Source organism: Lathyrus oleraceus, chromosome 7 (genome assembly GCF_024323335.1).
Source record: "Lathyrus oleraceus cultivar Zhongwan6 chromosome 7, CAAS_Psat_ZW6_1.0, whole genome shotgun sequence".
Classification (NCBI taxonomy): domain Eukaryota; kingdom Viridiplantae; phylum Streptophyta; class Magnoliopsida; order Fabales; family Fabaceae; genus Lathyrus; species Lathyrus oleraceus.
Genome location: NC_066585.1, coordinates 473,218,265 through 473,236,584, shown reverse-complemented (window position 1 = coordinate 473,236,584; position 18,320 = coordinate 473,218,265). Strand labels below are relative to the sequence as shown.

The following is an 18,320-nucleotide window of genomic DNA, read 5'->3' as shown; positions in this document are numbered from 1 at the left end:
GATGAAGTATTCTGTTTTATTTTAATGGCGGTGTCTGCTCTGATGTGTAACACTGGGGAATTTGGGACGTTGTGTCTTTCGTTATGTTTTAAAATTTCTTATAATGACATGTTATGTTGATGTTGGATATGCGAGTTGAGTGTTTGTTATTGTTATTCCACTGCTACTTAATAAAAGTTAACATTCAGACATGTATTTATTACTACTATTTTTATAAATGTCAAGTGTTACATGTCTTTTTGAGTGAGCAAGTTGATTGTATGTTCTAGTGTAGCATCCTAAATTGTATGTTGAATTGTTTTACTCTGATAAATGTTTTAAAATTATGCGGGGGAAATTAAGGGTATTACATGGTGGTATCAGAGCAGGTCGGTCTGGTCGGCCAAGTTGTTGAGTCGGTGTGGTGTGACAGTTGAATATTTTCGATGTTGTCCCTTTAACCATTGTTGTTGGTGGTGGTGTGAAACAGAAAATGGCTGGAAGAAACGAAACTGCTATTGTTGCTGCTTTGCAAGCTATTGCTTAGGCTGTGCATAATCAACCTAATGTTGGTGGGAACGACGAGTTCCGACATTTGGGGAAGCTCCAGTGGAACAATTTGCCTACTTTCAAGGGTAGGTACGCTCCTGATGGAAGGCACACTTGGCTCAAGGAGATTGAGAGGATTTTCAGAGTGATGGATTTCTCTGAAGCACAGAAGGTGTCGTTCAATACGCATATGTTAGCTAAGGAAGCTGATGACTGGTGGAGCAACACTCGTCAGGTGGTGGATGTTGCAGTTGAAGTTGTAACTTGGGTTGTGTTCCGCAGGGAATTTTTGAGAAAGTAATTTTCTAAGGATTATCATGGGAAGAAGGAGATTGAGTATGCTGCCATATTTGTGGAACTTGCTAAGTTCTACCCTCATTACAATGAGGCAACTGTTGAGTTCTCTAAGTGTGTCAAATTCGAGAATGGTTTACGTCCTAAGATTAAGCAGGCGATTGGATACCAACAAATCAAGAGGTTTCTAGAGTTGGTAAACAACTGTAGAATTTATGAGGATGGTGGAAAGGCTCGGTTGGCTCACTACAATTAGTTGAGCGAGAGAAGTGGAAAGCAGAATCTAAACCGTGGGAAGCCATATAGTGCTCCAGTTGATAAAGGTAAACAGAGAGTTGTTGGTGGTAAAAGGACAAGTGGGGGAGGTGCCCCTACTCCTCTTAAGTGCTATAGGTGCGGTGAGTTGGGTCATCGTTTCAGTGAATGCAAGAGTGATGTGAAAAAGTGTATAAGTGTGGGAAGTCAGGACATTTGGTTACTGATTGCAAAGAGAGTGTGGTGACTTGCTACAACTATGGTAAACAAGGACATATCAACACTCATTGCCTGAAGCCTAAGCAAGCTTCAACTGGAGGAAAGGTGTTCACTCTAACGGAAACTCAAACTTCCAGTGATGACAGGTTGATCAAAGGTATATATTATATTAATAATATGCCTTTGATAACTATTATCGAAACTGGTGTTACTCATTCTTTTATTGTTGCTAACTGTGTGAAAAGGTTAGGCCTTGTTGTGTCTTCTATGAATGGAGAAATGGTTATCGAAACTCCTACTAAGGGTTTGGTGACTACTACTTCAGTTTATTTGAATTGTCATCTGTTAATCTTTGATAAGGATTTTGGAATTAATCTTATTTACTTGCCATTGGAGAATGTTAATGTTATCTCGGGGATGAACTGGTTGGAGTTCAATCATGTTCATATCAATTGTTATAACAAGTCGGTGCGGTTTCTTACTCCTGGTGGAGAGGGAGAAGTTGGTTTCTTGTCTGCTAGAGAATTGAAGGAGCTTTTAGAGGTGGAAGCTCATGTGTTTGTTTTGGTCGCGGCGTTATCTTCTAAGAGTCAATCAATGAATGACTAATTACAGGTAGTGCGGGATTTCCCAGACGTTTTTCCAAATGACATTTTAGATGTACCGCCATAGAGAGAGAGAGAGAGAGAGAGAGAGAGAGAGAGGTGGAGTTTTCTATTTATCTTGTCCCTGGTACCAACCATGTTTCTATGGCACCATACATGATATATGCATCGGAGTTAGCAGAGTTGAAGAAACAATTAGAAGATTTGCTAGATAAGATATTTGTGAGACAAAGTGTGTCGCCTTGAGAGAGAAAGACAGTAGCATGAGGTTGTGTGTGGATTATTAACAATTGAATAAAGTGACGATTAAGAACAGGTATCCACTTATGAGAATATATGACTTGATGGATCAGTTAGTGAGTGCACGTGTGTTTAGAAAAAATGATTTAAGGCCTGGTTACCACCAGATCAGAGTGAAGGATGAAGATGTACAAAAGAGGGCGTTTAGAACTCGATATGGACACTATGAGTATTTGGTGACACCGTTCGTTGTTTCTAATTCACTTAGAGTATTTATGGAGTACAATAATCGTATCTTTCATACTTACTTGGATCGTTTTGTTGTGGTATTTATTGATGACATTATGATCTATTCTAAATTAGAAGAAGAACATGTTGAGCATTTGCAAGCTGTATTGCAAGTTTTTAAGGGGAAGAAGCTTTATGCTAAGTTATCGAAGTGTGACTTTTAGTTGAAAAAGCTTAGCTTTCTTGGTCATGTTATTTCAGGTGGTGGTATTGGTGTGGAACCATCCAAGATAGATGCAATTCTACAAGGCGAGGCTCCGAAGTCGGTGATAGAGATTATAAGCTTTTTGGGATTGGCTGGCTATTACCGTAGGTTTATTGAAGGATTTTCCAAGTTGGCATTTCCGTTAACTCAGTTGACCTGCAAAGGTAAATCGTTTGTGTGGAACGTTTATTGTGAGAACAGTTTCGTAGAGCTGAAGAAAAGGTTGACTACAACTCCGATTTTGATTTTACCTGAACTGAATGAACCGTTTGTGGTGTATTGTGATGCGTCGTTGATGGGTTTAGGCGGTGTCTTAATGCAAGATGGCAAGGTTGTGGCTTATACTTCACGATAATTGAGGATGCATGAGAGAAACGATCCTACTCATTGTCGCGGCGGGAAAAATGACAGAGTCGCCACCATCCTTTATTCGTTCCCAAGGAACAGGGAAATAATGAGAAAACCTAATTATTAAGAGTGAGGTTCTACGTTTGGGAGTCAGTTAAGTAAGGGGAAGATACTAGGCACCCCTTACCTCTATTGTACTTAATGGGATCCTCCTTTAATTCTAGTGCTAGTGTGTACTCCTAAGGTATTTGCTTGATTATTGATTAACTATTAATTATTTATTTATTTACAGAATGTATTCTTTTTAATATATGAGAGATCCAAAAATATTTTTTATAATCGTACTCGCTAGAGTTTACAACTCTATGCCTACATACCTTCGCATTAGGCGAGGGATCAGAGTACCGTAGTTCTTCTTAAAAACGGTGATTGATTGGTTGTTTTTATCCTTTGAAAATTCTCACGCATCGAGGGCGGAGAAGTGATTTTAGAAAATGCCTCAATACACTAGGGTGGAGGTCTTACAGTTTGAAGTGAATTTGAATTGATTTTATCCCTTGCAAAAATATTGTTTTAATTTATTTAAGAAAATAGATTAGGAATCATAATCATGTGTTAGACATAACCCCTTTATCTCGATTGTAATCCCGATTTAACCTTTGATAATCCCTTAGTTTATTCCCAATTGTATCCCATGTCTTTATCCCCTTTTTATCATTTAATTTAATTAATATAATATATATTAATTATGATATAATAATATAATACATAAATAAATTGAATTAAATAAATTATATTAGATGTCACCAGGTATATTCCTTATCCCTACTTTATCTCATTTTAACATCCCTTAAAACCTTAATAATTATCCACGATTCTATTCCATAATTCCTAATTTAATTAAGCCTAATATACATAATATAAATCCCTAATTAATTAATATATTACTATCATAATTAATTAATTAGATAAACATGTCATAAATAAATAAAATAACAAAAAAATAATTTTTTATTTTAATTGAATTAATCCTAAATATTGAATGGACCTAATTAATAGTTAATTAAGTAATTAATTAACTAAATATTAATAAAAATGAGGGGGAGATAAAATGTTTGATTTGAAAAAGAGTCTCAATCCACAAGGGCAGAGAAAATTGTATTTGATGTGTGAGAATTGATTTTAAGTTCTTTGAATTAATTTATTGATTGACAAGGCGTGACGCCGGTCAACCAGTTTAATTTGCAAAAAATATAGTTTTAAATTTAATTAAGAAAGTCATATATACCTAATTATTATTATTATTATTATTATTATTATTATTATTATTATTATTATTATTTTAATATTGAATTTATAGAGATATAAAATTTGTTATCATTTTATGATTTTAGAAATAAAATTACATTTTAGAGAAGGAAATATTTTTTATTCTTATGACATTTATATAAAAAAGAAATATTCCAGTGTAAAGTAAAATAAAATATGAGTTTAATATTTTGAATTTAAAAGAGATAAGATATATATATTTTTTTGGTTCTTGTATTTTTGAAAGAATAAAGAGATAACTTTGATATTTCTATCAATCCTTTATAAATACATTAACTATTTAAAATTAAATAGAGCCTAAGAATAATTAAATTAGTTGAAAAGAAAAGGTGGGAAGGCGCCATCCGTTACAGTGCGTGATTAAAGGATCTAGTGCTTTTAGGATTTGATAAGTCAATAAATTGAAAATTTTGTCTATTACATTTATAATTTGCTTTCTTAAAATGGATTAGACTATTTAAAGAATTATTTGTTAATAAATTTTGTTTATAAGAAAATATTACAAATGATCTATTTTTATACTTTTTCTGCATTTAATTGTAAAATTGTTATTTTTTATTTATCCTAATATGGTATTTTTGTCGATCTTTAAATGCATTAATGATTTATTTAAAATAATTTCTTATTACATTTATTAATACTAACATTGATAATTTTTAAAATAAAAAAAAAACATAAAAATATAGAGCAGGAGCGGCGCTCCTCTCTCCTTATTCAGGAATCTTTTTTTCATTTTAATAGACCACTCATTTAGCGATAAGTGGCTGTAAGACCCCAATTTTGTCCCTATGATCCCTCATGGCATCATAGCATTGCATTGCATAGCCTCAAGGATCATTGAGCATCTTGGCTTCCTTTCCCATTGGGTGGGATCTCCTTGTGAGTGGTTTGAGATCACCAAGCTTGGTTGAATCGTATATCATTGCTTTTCTCATTTTGTTTACTAACCAAAAGTATAAAAATATGTCATTAACATTTTGTTTTGTAGCTCAAGCAAGCACCAGGTCAAGATCTTCAAGGATTTCCTTTGTACAAGAGATGAGGTATTTTCTTGGTATGAGGACCAAATGATTATTCTATGGAGCTTACATGAGCTAGGGTTCCATTTTGATGCAATTTCCCCAAGTGGTAAAGGCTCAAGTTCCTCAAAGCATGTCAAGGTCATCTAAGGACCAAAAGTCAACTGTACAGTCAACTGAGGGCTATGAGGTGGGGAAATGAGTTGACACACCTCAATCATGTTCAAAAGAGGCCTATTCATCATTTTTAAACATCCATCTTGAAGATTCAAAGGTCATGGCAAAAGTTACTATAAATGGAAAATGACTTGTAATTCAAAGTTTCCAAAAATGGCAAGTTTTTGGTTCACATTCAACTTGATTTTCCAGCATCAAAGAAGCTTCAAATGGATTTTTGGTGAACATGAAAGTTGTAGATCTTTCTCTCCCCTTTCCAAAAAGTCCTAATCCATGTCCATATGATGAATGGTTGAGAAGTTATGGTCATTTGGTCACAAAGTGTACATGGAAATTCAAAATGGCTTAACTTTTGATACAAAGCTCCAATTTGGTCCATTCTTTTTGCAAAATGCTCTTCATGACCAAGAGATTCCAAAATGTGCTTTGCCATGCATGGGAGAGGCTTGTATGCTCACTAGTTCACACATGTGCAAAATGGAGGGAATTTCTACAATTCAAAATTGGCTTATGATACAAGCAAAATACCAATTCCATGTTGATTATTGGTTGATTTTAAGTGAATTCAAGCTTGCATGAGCATTGTTCACGTGTAGCATGGCCATGCTAGCTCACTTTTGCGATTTTGCAATTTACTTCATATCTCCTTAATCATGATTAGTGCAAGGCTAATTTGGATTTCAGTGTCATTAACAGGTCATATATAAGCCAAACCCTAACCATAATTGAGGAGATAACAAAATTTTCAGATCCAAAATTTCAAATTCCCTCCAAATTCTCTCTCTTCGAAATTCAATTTTCTTCACATAATTCTTCAATCTATTTGCATATTCTTGCTCCTGGTGTAATTCTGAGCAAGAATCATCATCTGGATTGTTCAATTGAGCCTGAATTCGAGCTGATCAAGTGCACTCTCATGGAAATGGATTTATGAAATTGAAGTGGATCTAAGTGGTTTCAACGGTTGATCTTTGCACAAAGCTTCAAGTCAAGGATATTGGAGTAGATCTGGAACTGTAGAGAGCTTGAGGACGCGTGTACAACAACCTGCATTTCCAGGTGATGAAAAATCGATTCTCTCCTTTTGCAGTTTTATGTATATAGATGTGTAGATCTCATTGCCTGGAGTATGCTGATATGATTAGATTTAAAAATGGATGAGAAATGAGCATGTATGATGAGCTTAAAGTTTTGATTGCAAATATGTTTGTGTTCGATATGGAAAATGCATGTGGAATTAGATGAAATGAACATGATATTTGGAACGTATGTTGAATGCTGGTTCGAATGATGTACAATTTGTGGAATTCTGGAAAATTTGTTTGAATCTCCGTCGTGTGGATGGCCGGAGAAGACGACCGGAGCTTAGCTCCGACGTTTGGTTCATGTGTTAGGGTTTTGTCCTATGTGTACGCCACGTTTGCCTTGCGTGTAGGATCCATTGGCCATGATTCGTTTGACTGGATCCACGTGAGCGAAGACTGATGATGTGTGCTGATGATTAGATTAATGAAACGATGCGTTTCATTTAGCTTGCGTGTCTGCCATGTATGCTGATTGCGTGTGCGTTTGATTGGTTCTTGCTGCTTTGACTCGCCATGTGTGCATTTGACTCGTTGATGTGTGCTGCCAACGCATAAATGAAAATGTGCGTTTTGGATGTTTGAATATGAGCCTTAGATCTGTTTTTCTGGCCTCATCGTGTGGCTCTCATTTATTCTGAGTTTATTTCAAATATTATTTCCCTCCATATTTTACATGTTATTCCATATTATTTTGCTCACCTTTAAAAAATCATAAAAAATTGAAAAATGATCCAATTTGACTCCAATTTTTTTTCATAGTCTTGTTTTAATGTCTAGCTTTTTATGGTATTATTTTCAAGATTTGTTGATGTCTGGTTGTTGATTTGTGAATTTTTGAATTGAAGTTGTCCTAATTTGACATGTTGTATTCAATGCTTTGTGAAATCTTCATCTTTGATCCAATTGATCTGATTTTTTGCATGCTTGATCTTCACATGTGATATGAAATTTTGATAATACGTTTGGAATTTTTATCATATGCTATCATTGTTTTTAATACATGAAGATGTATGTGACAATTTGTGTCACATTTTTTGACCTTGCATTTGTGCATTTTTATTCATATAGCATTGGAACTCTTCTAGATTTGATTTTCTGCACATTGCTTATTCATGACATTAGAAACTTGCATAAAAAATTTCAAAGCCATTGCATACATTTCTGATTTGATTTAGATTTTCTAATTTGGATGTCCATTTTGTGCTCATTTGTTTGCCTTTGCTTTACATTGATCATTTGAGCTACTTGCCTTGTGAATTGATGGTGGGTCCTTTTGAGGACATTTTATTGAATGTTTGACTGTGCATTATGAAAAAGATTGACTTCTGTTTTGATCATTTGGTTTGGTTTTGGACCTAGTCTTTGTACTAGTGTTTTGTGCATACACTAATTGTGCTTTGTGTTTCAGGTTTGGACATTTAGCATTGATGGTTGGTTTGGTCTCACTTTGTGAGATGCAAATGATTTGAATTCTAACTTTTTTGTGTTTTGTAGGGATTTAAGTTGATGTGTTGAGCTCATTGCTTCATTTGATGCTTGAGCATTGTTCATTGAGTTGTGTACAGTTGGATGGTTTCACTGTCTGTTTTCTGTTTGTGTGACTGGAATATTAATTGTTTAGCTTTTGTACAGGTACATTAGTTGCTTGCTTTTAGCTCTTGCTTGAGCTTTGGATTGTGGTTGACACACCACTTAGGTAGCTATTCTCTTACTTCATGTAGTCTGGAAGTCCTGTCACCTTTTTGGCAGGCATTTTGCTGGCAAGTCCTCCTTATGAGGCTCTGTTTGTGTTTGTTTACAATTGTGCCAAAGACCTCCAAGTGAGGTATGTTACTTGATAAGTCCTCCTAAGTGAAGAGGCAATTGACGGATAAAAGGGATTAGTAGCCAATCCCCCGTTATTCAGTGAGTCGTTCTTTATGCTCGCACTACGTGCTGATGCTCTAGAACATGTACCCAAGATCTTTGTCCAGAGTCTGTCAAGTGGAATAGGGTCCCTTTTTCTGGATCCCCACGCTTTCTTTGTTATAAGCTCACCCAGGCCAGGGTTAAGAGCATGAGGTCTCATCCTCATTTACCACTTTTGATCAGCTTCACCCTAACTCTCAATGTTAGTGGTTAAGCGCTACAGTTTACCCATTCCAGTTTGGCTTGTTTGTCGAGGTTGATATGACCCCTCTTGACTAAAGCCCACCCATTTTGTTTGAGCCTCTTGTATGTATATAGTGTGTGATGTTTTATGTGTTTGCTTTTGATGTTTGTTTGTTGTTAGGAGTCAGGTGTAAGTCCATTATTGGCATTCTATTTCCTTTTTGTTGTTAGGAGTTGGATGTAAGCCCATATATTGGCATTCTGTTTCCTTTTTTGTTGTTAGGAGTTGGATGTAAGTCCATATATTGGCATTTTGTTTCCTGTTTGTTGTTAGGAGTTGGATGTAAGTCCATGTATTGGCATTCTGTTTCCTTTTATTGTGGTTTTCTTATGAGACTTATTTGTTTGCTTTTGCCTTGTGCTTGTTTATTCCAAAGGATGGGACTTACTTGGATCATCCATATGATCTCAAGAGAGGAACCCTGTTTGTGGCTTTATTCCTTATCCCCCACCTCTTGCATGCTTAACCTTCCTTCTTCATCCCTAACCCAAGCTAAAATCTTTTGTGCAAACATTTGACCTTTGTTTCAATATTAGAAACCTAGGCCTTATGCCTTTGATTTTCAAACTTTCTTTTCATAATACTCATTTTGAATTGAATCTTTAAGTCAACTTTGACCATTTTTGTACATACTTCTAATTGGTTAATATAACCCATTCAAATGTCTTTTGTGGTCCCATATGTCCACTTCTTAATCAAATTTCTCATAACCTTTATCTATTAGGTTTGAGTTATCTTTGTGGTAGATGTAATACTCACCTTTGTCCTTAGTGATTGGATTGTAAGCCTTCCATGCTTATTATAGGGTTAACCCCTCACTAGCATGTTAAAGCTATCCTCACATGGTGGACTTGTGGTTTTTCAGGTTGAGTTTTCTCCCTTTGATAACAAAAGACCTTAGGGCTTTTGGACCAATCAATCCACTCATTTGTTTTGAAAATTTTTACCCGAACTACGAGGTTTTGATCCTAATCTTTTCATAAGAGGGTGCGTAGGCAATGGGTTTATCCATCCAAACACAAAAATGTAAATAACTTGTATATTCTCTTCTCATCTCTTCAATCATGTTTGCACAATAAATTTTCACAAAAAAAATAACATTACAACAAGTGTGAAAAGAGGTTCCCTAGGAGTACCTAGGATGTTTTGGGTGCCTAACACCTTCCCATAACATAACCAACCCCCTTACCCAGATCTTTGTTTCTTTTACTAGTTTTGTTTGTAAAACTATTAGGTTTTTGTTCGCTTTCTAACCTTTCCTTTGGATAAGTAGAAGTGTGGTGGCGACTCGACTTTGTATGATTTACCTTGGATCTACTCAATATTTCCAATGGTAACGAATACACCGCTACAGAAAAGTGGCGACTCTGCTGGGGAATCCAATTCTCCCTAGTGGGTTTGCCTACTTTTCACCTTTGTTGTATTATATTGTATATTGTTTTGTGACATATTTTTGTGCAATTTGGGATTACTGTATTGTATGTAATGATTGAATTGCTTGATATTAATTCTTGCATTGCTTGGTGATCTTTGTGAGATGAGTTCTATACCCGGACTCGAGTGCACTTAGGATAGGAGAATGGCATAGTCTTGTTGACTTGTGTGGAGTTATTCCTTAGCAAGTCAACTTGCGAGTCCATTCACTTGGTGGAGGTCATGTTGGGATCAATAATGTCACACAAGTAAGTTGTGGTTAGACATTACTTTTTCCAATATAGACCTTAGAAGCCAAGGACCTTAGTTTACCAAACCCATCTTGGCCTATTTTTAGGACGTAGTCCGGAAGTCGTTAAGATGTAAGATTTGATACGATTGTTACGCGATACTACACTCATAAGAGTCTCTCTTGAGAATATTTTTGGAATACGAGTATTCGTTTCTCTGATAATATTCGAAAGATGGGACGATGACTATGGGAACCTCTAGTAGAACATGCTTGGCAGGTTTAAACCCTAGTACACTCCCTTATGGTGGTTCTTAACCGAGACTTCATGCTCGTGACTTGCAGCAAACCTATGATTCATGGTTGATCCGTTCATGTATCCTTAATATCAATGGAACTTGGGTGTCGATAAGGTGTAAACCATAATCCACCAAAATGGATGATTGATATTAAGGATAATATGAGTCATCCATGACCTTTTTTTGGTGTGCTTTGCTTGATCCTTGAGTGTGATTGTTGCATTCATGCATTCATGCATCCATTTGCATCCATATCATCAAAAATATGAGAAAATTTTCAAGGAACTTAAGGGGTTTATTTGCAAAATTTTCAGACATGGAAAGACAAAGAAGGCATACAAAGAAGTACAGCTTCAGACAACCCGATCTGAAAGAGTTAAGGAATATGACATCCTATGTACTAGATCCCTTGGGTTTCAAAGCTCGTTTTGGGAAGCTTCTTCCTCTTCTGACTACTCAGGTGGATGAAGGGTTGATGAGTACGTTGGTGCAGTTTTATGATCCTCTGTATCGCTGCTTCACTTTTCCGGAATTCCAGCTTTTGCCTACCCTTGAGGAGTATGCTTATCTGGTGGGCATACCTATTCTGGATCAGTTGCCGTTCAGTGGCTTGGAGAGTATTCCTACTTCTCAAGAGATAGCTGACATGTTGCACATAGATGAATCCTTGGTTAAAGCTCATATGACTACCAAAGGTGGAATTCAAGGTCTCCCTTCTGAGTTCCTCATTGCTCAAGCTACTGTTTATGGGAAGGCCATGAGTGAGGATGCCTTTGAGGCCATATTTGTACTTCTCATCTATGGATTGATATTGTTCCCCAACATCGACAAGTTTGTGGATATGAACGCTATTAGGATCTTCTCTGCTCTTAATCCTGTTCCGACTCTGTTGGATGATCTCTATTTCTCTTTGCATATGAGGAATGCAAAGGGTGGTGGCGCTATTGTGTGTTGTTTGCCTCTGTTGTATAAGTGGTTTATTTCTCACTTACCTCAGATGGTCGCCTTCAAGGAGAACAAGGGATGTCTACGGTGGTCTACGAGACTTATGTCTCTCACTAATGATGATATCTTTTGGTATAACCGTGCATATGATGGAGTGCAAATCATTGAATCTTGTGGTGAATTCTCCAATGTGCCTCTTCTTGGTACATGTGGTGGGATTAGCTACAACCCTGTTTTAGCACGTCGTCAACTTGGGTTCCCCCTAAAGGATAAACTTGATAACATTCTGTTAGAGGGTGTGTTCTTTCAGGAGGGTAAAGATCCCTAAGGCTTGAAGGGAAGAATGGTTCGCGCTTGGCGCAAGGTTCATAAGAAAGGAAGGAAGGAGTTGGGTCCTAAGAATTGCATTGCTTTAGAGCCTTATACTGGTTGGGTAAGGAAGAGAGCGTCTGAGCATCTCATGCCTTACGATTATCCGAGACCTACACCTTTGATTGTGGCTGGGCCTTCAACCCTCCATAATCAAGGAGTAGAGGAGTTGAGAGACGAAGACCTATCACGTGCCTGGATCCGTGAAAGGGAAGAGTTGCTTCAGCAGATTAAAGAAAAGGATGCTTTGATAGAGTTCCTCGAGCATCAGGTTATTGATGACCCTGATGACCCTGACGATGCATGGACTTCTATACTTCCTCAGTCTTCCAAGTTCTGGAAAAGGAGGTATGATCGACTCGCCAAAGAAAAAGCAGATATGGAAGCAGCCTATGAGAGGGAAGTGAAGAAGCTTCGTGCAACTTATCTTCCGGTGTCCCGAGCTTCTAGGGATCCATAGGATGATTATTTTCCTTTTCTCTTGTAATTGATGGACAAATGATGTACTTCTTTCTCCTGATATTAATTGATGAGATATTTCCATATGCGATAAAATGCTAAATATTTCCAAAAATTTGCAAATAAAACCCTAAAGTTCCTCTGAATAAAAAACAAATCATATGCACAAGCATTGCATGCATCATATGCATAAGCAGGTTTTGTTTCCAGCCTCTGGTCCTGTGGTCTAACTCTGTTGCTCTTCATTTATTTTGAAGACAAGCTGACTCACCTGTACTACACTAGAGCCAACTCTGCCAGACTGATGGATCATCTAGAGCAAAGGAGAAAAGGCTCTCCTGGTTAGCCACTTGTCTTCCTTCTCATACATAGATGCTGAGGATGAAGTTGGAACTCCTTTCCAAACTTTATCTATAGCTGAGCCTATTGAAAAAAGAACTCCTTCATTTACTTCCTACAGAGATGCGAAATTGGACATTGAATGTGGCGTAATTGCTGGTCTAGGAAAAATGATTGAGCTAGAAGACAATAAGTCCCGGGCTGGCATTGGCTTTTCTTCTGGGGTTTTTAACGAGAAAGGGTTGTTCAAGAGTGGAGGTTTCATCCACACTGGTCAGGATGAGGAAGCTGCTGCTATCTTGGAAGAGAATGCAGAGGATTCTGACAATTTTATCATCCCTGGTGGGATCTGCAACAATTGGGTCGTTGTGGATGTTCCTACAGTTATCCACAAGTCAAAGTAATGATCACTTTGTTTGAAAAACCCTTCTCCCATGCCAAAAGGAGAAGTGGTGACATTGTTGGCAACATAAATACAATGATATTTTCATTCAATAAATGCATGTTAAATGTTTGTTTTTCCAATTATTTTCCCTTTTCTCTTTTGCATGAAATTGGTGATCACAAAAAACCCTAAAATAAAATAAAAATCAATCTTTTCATCTGCATAATGATTGCCTTGTTTGATTTCTAAAAGCTTTTCATATCCAAAATCATTATGCAGGTTGATTTCCAAACCCATTGAACATAATGATCCAACGCCATCTCCCAATTTTGAATTCCCTGTATTCGAAGCGGAGGAAGATGATGTTGAAGAGATTCCTGACAAGATTACCCGTCTACTTGAGCATGAAAATAAGATCATTCAGCCACATCTTGAGAATCTGGAAACACTCAACTTGGGGTCTGAGGATTGTGTGCGAGAAGTGAAGATTGGAGCACTCCTGGAAGAATCTGTTAAGAAGGGGTTGATCGAATTGCTACGAGAATATGTTGATATCTTTGCTTGGTCGTATGAAGACATGCCGTGTCTAGATACAGATATTGTGCAACATTTCCTGCCCTTGAAGCCTGAGTGCGTGCCTGTGAAGCAGAAGCTCAGAAGAACTCATCCTGATATGGCAGTGAAGATCAAAGAAGAAGTTCAGAAGCAAATTGATGCGGGGTTTCTGGTGACTTCTACATATCCTCAATGGGTGGCCAATATTGTGCCCGTGCCTAAGAAAGACGGAAAAGTCCGGATGTGTGTGGACTATAGAGATTTGAATAAAGCTAGTCCGAAAGATGATTTTCCTCTACCCACACATTGATATGTTGGTAGACAATACAGCTAAATTCAATATCTTCTCATTTATGGACGGATTTTCCGGATATAATTAAATTAAGATGACACCCGAGGATATGGAGAAGACAACATTCATCAGACCTTGGGAACATTCTGTTATCGAGTGATGCCCTTCGGTTTGAAGAACGCCAGAGCCACGTATCAACGAGCTATGACTACCTTGTTTCATGATATGATGCACAACAGGGGCAACCCCTTTCTCTCTTGTTTACGGCATGGAGGTTGTACTCTCAGTAGAGGTGGAGATCCCATCAATGAGAGTCTTGATGGAGGCCAAGTTGACTGATGTTGAATGGGTTCAGAGTCGTTATGACCAATTGAATTTGATCGAAGAGAAGAGATTGACTGCCATGTTCTAGGGTCAGTTATATCAGCAGAGGATGAAGAAAGATTTTGATAAGAAGGTCAAGCCTCGTGTGTTCCGAGAAGGTGACCTTGTGCTCAAGAAAGTCTTTAATCGAAGTGAACATTCACAATGATAAAAGATACTCAGGAGATCCTCAGTGCTCTCCCAAGGGTGGTATGAGTTCCAACAGGGTAAGATATTTGTTCATATTCCTGGCATGGCTGTATCCTTTTTCCCTTCAGAATGTTTTTATTCTCCTCACTTCCTTAGTGAAGTCGCTAGAGCAGTAGTCTTCCCTTTATCCATCGGATAGACTCCCCAGTAGAGGTGCTCATGTGGTGGAAGTGGCCTCATTATAACTCATATTCCCAGTTGGAATGGTTATTGATTCCTCCCCTAGCAGAAGAGTAGTAGTCTTCTCTCTTCAGCAGATGTGTACTCTCTGGAAGGTTCGGTATTTTGTGGTTGATCCCCGGTATTCCTTCATTTCCACAGATAAATCCCCAATAGAGTTGTTGGTGTGGTGGATTTTATCTGTGATGGTTCATCCCCAACTAGAGTGGTTGACAGATTCCACTTGTGCATTAAGCTCTTTTCCTCAGCCGAGACTTATGGTTCAGTCCTAAGCGGTATGCTTGAGATATTCATCATGTGTCCCTGCAGCAGAGTGATGATCTTTCCTCCTCAGCGGATGTGTTTTCCTTGGTGAGTTTGGTACTTGGTGTTGGATCATCAGTTCCTCTTATATCCCTCAGTTGGATTCCCCGTCAGAGTTGTTGGTATGGTGGATTTTATCTGTGTTGATTTATCCCCTGCAGAGATATGGTTGTTTCCTGGTATCTCTGATCTCCGGCTGAGTTGCTTGTGTGACAGACTCTACCTGTACAATGAACTCTTTTCTCCGGATGTGGTTATTCCTCCGGAGCCTTTTATGCTTTTCCTCCTGAGCAGAGTGTAAAGGTTTTCAGCCTCTTTCCTCCTCAGCGGGTGTGAGCTTTTGGTTTGTTTAACCTTTGGAAGTTTCTGTTTGGTGGTTGTATCCCCACAATGATCCATCATCCCCTTTGATAATTTCCCAGGCGGAGTGGTTTCCCCAACAGAACTTATCTGCGCCGTGATCCAGTTCCCGGTTGGAATGGCTGTTGTTCATTCCCCAGAGATTTTGTGATTTCCTGATATCTCTGTATCCCCAGTAGAGTTGCTTGTGTGGAAAATTCTACTCGTGCGTTTTGTTCTCCTCAGCAGTTTCCGCCTGTGCAATGGAACTTTTTCCTCAGCTGAGACTGATGATTCATTCTTGCAGAGATTTTGTTGTCTTTGATCCCCGACTGATTGGATACTCTCCGGTGATCCTGGCATTCTCTCTTGAGATGTAGTACCGGGTGTTTGATTCCTGGACCTGTTTGTGTTAGATATGTCTGTTTGTCAGCATTCATCAAACATAAATCACGCATAAACATGCATAATCTCATAACATTCAGATATTCATATTGCATCTTTGCCATATATCTATTGTTTGTTATCCTCTGCTAGTTGGTAATATATCCCAAAGCAGATGTCGGTGTCTGATCCTTCAATATAGAGTCAGCCCCTTAAGCAGAAAGTGTTTATCTTTCCTTCTGCATTCCCCACTGAGTTATATCCTCGTGGATGACGGTTGTTTCCGTTTCCTCCCAACACATATATTGGGATGGGTTTCCCTATTGAGTTATATCCTCATTAGGACGAGTCTTGATTCAGTTTGCCTTTTTGGTTTGATCCTAAATTGGCCTCTTGAGACTGTTTTCTTGTGCTTCCCCGTGGTATAAGTGAATAATTGCTCAGTAATCGACAATCATTCGTCTTATCCCCAGCGGAGTTTGTGGTTTTCTACCCAGTATCCGGTAGTTGTAAACCCTCTTTTTCACCTTATCCTCATCAGAGTCTTTGGTTTTCTACCCTTATACCGGTAGTTGTAAATCCTACTTTCTCCCCTTGCAGAGTTAACCTTTGTTGTTCATCCTAACCGATGACGGTTACTCTTCCGTGGTTTTCTACCCAGTATTCGGTAGATGTAATCCCCTCTTTGATGGTTATCATTATCCAATATTCGGTATTGATATTCCCTCCTTCTTGTGGATAATTGCTATGATTAAGCAATTTTATCCCCAGCGGGTCCTCTTTCATTTACCGTTTGCCGGTGATGTTTGTTGTTCCCCTTGATTGGTCATCATTATATACCTGGTTTTGGTATCCCGATGCCTTTCTTTTCGGTCGATTTATCCTTTATTAACCGACTAACCGATTGTGGATAATCTTCCATGCGAGTATATTAACTACGTTTTGACGGCAATAGATAATATATCTCATGCACTCTTTGGCTGAAGTCTTTTGTTCTTCCCAAATTGAGTAAGATTCGTATTCCTGTTTCGGAATCGAATGTCCTTTTCCGTGGTTTTCTACCCAGTATCCGGTAGATGTAATCCCCTCCTTGACAATTATCTTCATCCAGTATTCGGTGTTGATATTCCCCCAATTTTGCTGAGATAATTGCTCTGATTAAGCAATTTTATCCCCAGTGAGTCATCTCTCGTCTACCCTGTTGTTGTTGGTAACGATTGTTTCTCCCTTGATAAGTCATCATTATATACCTAGTTTTGGTATCCCGATGCCTTTCTTTTCGGTCGATTTATCCTTTATTAACCTACTAACCGATTGTGGATAATCTTCCATGCGAGTGTATTATCTACGTTTTGACGACAATAGATAATATATCTCATGCACTCTTTGGTCGAAGTCTTTTGTTGTTCTTACCCAATCGAGTAAGATTCGTATTCCTTGTGGAATCGAATGTCCATCCTATAAACAAGTTTGCGTTTTGCTCTCTTCAGGATGATGAGTGTTTTGGCACACACACCAATTCACGCCTCGGTTGATTTATCCTTTATTAACCCAGTAACCGGTTGTGGATAATCTTCCATGCGAGTGTATTATCTATGTTTTGACGGTAATAGATAATATATCTCATGCGCTCTTCGGTCGAAGCCTTCTGTTCTTCCCAAGTCGAGTAAGACTCGTATTCCTGTTGTGGAATCGAATGTCCATCCTGTAAGTCGAGTTTGCTTTTTCAGCCCTCCTTTTGGATGATGAGTGTCTTGGAAATAAACCCCAATTCACGCGTTGGTCGGTCACCTATTATATACCCAGTAACCGGTATCCCTGGTGTTCCTTCCTTTCTGCTCCCTATTATGACCTTGGTCCCCTGTGGAGTCAGATTTTCCTGAGTTGAAATATACCTTTTTTAGGTCTTCCTCAAATGATTTGGTTGATTGATATCTATCACCCTTATATCGGTCTTAGATATTCATTCTTCCTGAGCTTGTTACCCAGTAACCGGTAACACCTCATCCTTTTGCTTCCCCTGAAGAGTCTTTTTAGATTTCCCCAGCGGAGTTTCTGTTGTGATACTTCCTTTTGCTGTGTTGGCATATTCCCCAATACATGCATTTTCCCCGGCAGGGATATTTTTGTTCAATCTTTCCCCAGCCTGAGTCCGGATTTTTATCCGAAGTATCCGTTGTGGATAGTTTTTGCTGTGTTGGCGTATTCCCCAATACATGCATCTTTGAGTCAGCTCGTTGTCTTTCCAGTGGATTTATTCCCTTGGGAAACTCTTTTCCCCAGTAAAGTCTCCAGCTTTGAGTCGTGACCTGCTCACGCATTTTTATCCTTCTTCTTACCCCATGAGAGTCCTTGGTAGAGTCTTTATTCCTAGTGAGTGTGCTACTCCTATGGATTGTCCATTTCTTCGGATGTCTTTTCTTCTTTGTGGACACATATCCCCACAAGAGTTTGTTTGTTTTGCATGCATACATCTGCATCATGAGGTCTC

The 18,320-nt window shown here is 38.2% G+C and overlaps 2 protein-coding genes across 2 annotated transcripts; both read left to right on the top strand.

Moving 5' to 3' along the window:
- The first annotated feature begins 350 nt into the window (after nt 1–350).
- Nucleotides 351–1,324, top strand: LOC127104412 (uncharacterized). Its single transcript, XM_051041596.1, has 4 exons — nt 351–368; nt 527–787; nt 839–979; nt 1,079–1,324. Exons 1-4 carry the CDS (start codon nt 351–353, stop codon nt 1,322–1,324), a joined length of 666 nt encoding a protein of 221 aa, XP_050897553.1.
- Nucleotides 1,325–1,473: 149 nt separating this feature from the next.
- On the top strand, nt 1,474–1,905 carry LOC127104411 (uncharacterized). The gene has a single exon (XM_051041595.1). The coding sequence runs from the start codon at nt 1,474–1,476 to the stop codon at nt 1,903–1,905; it is 432 nt and encodes a 143-aa protein (XP_050897552.1).
- Nucleotides 1,906–18,320: the final 16,415 nt, after the last annotated feature.

Coding starts and splice junctions, on each gene's coding strand:
- LOC127104412 (XM_051041596.1), top strand. Junction 788..838: donor TGGATGTTGCAGTTGAAGTT/GTAACTTGGGTT, acceptor TAATTTTCTAAG/GATTATCATGGGAAGAAGGA. Junction 980..1,078: donor TACGTCCTAAGATTAAGCAG/GCGATTGGATAC, acceptor CACTACAATTAG/TTGAGCGAGAGAAGTGGAAA.
- LOC127104411 (XM_051041595.1), top strand. CDS start 1,474: ATGCCTTTGATAACTATTATCGAAACTGGTGTTACTCATTCTTTTATT.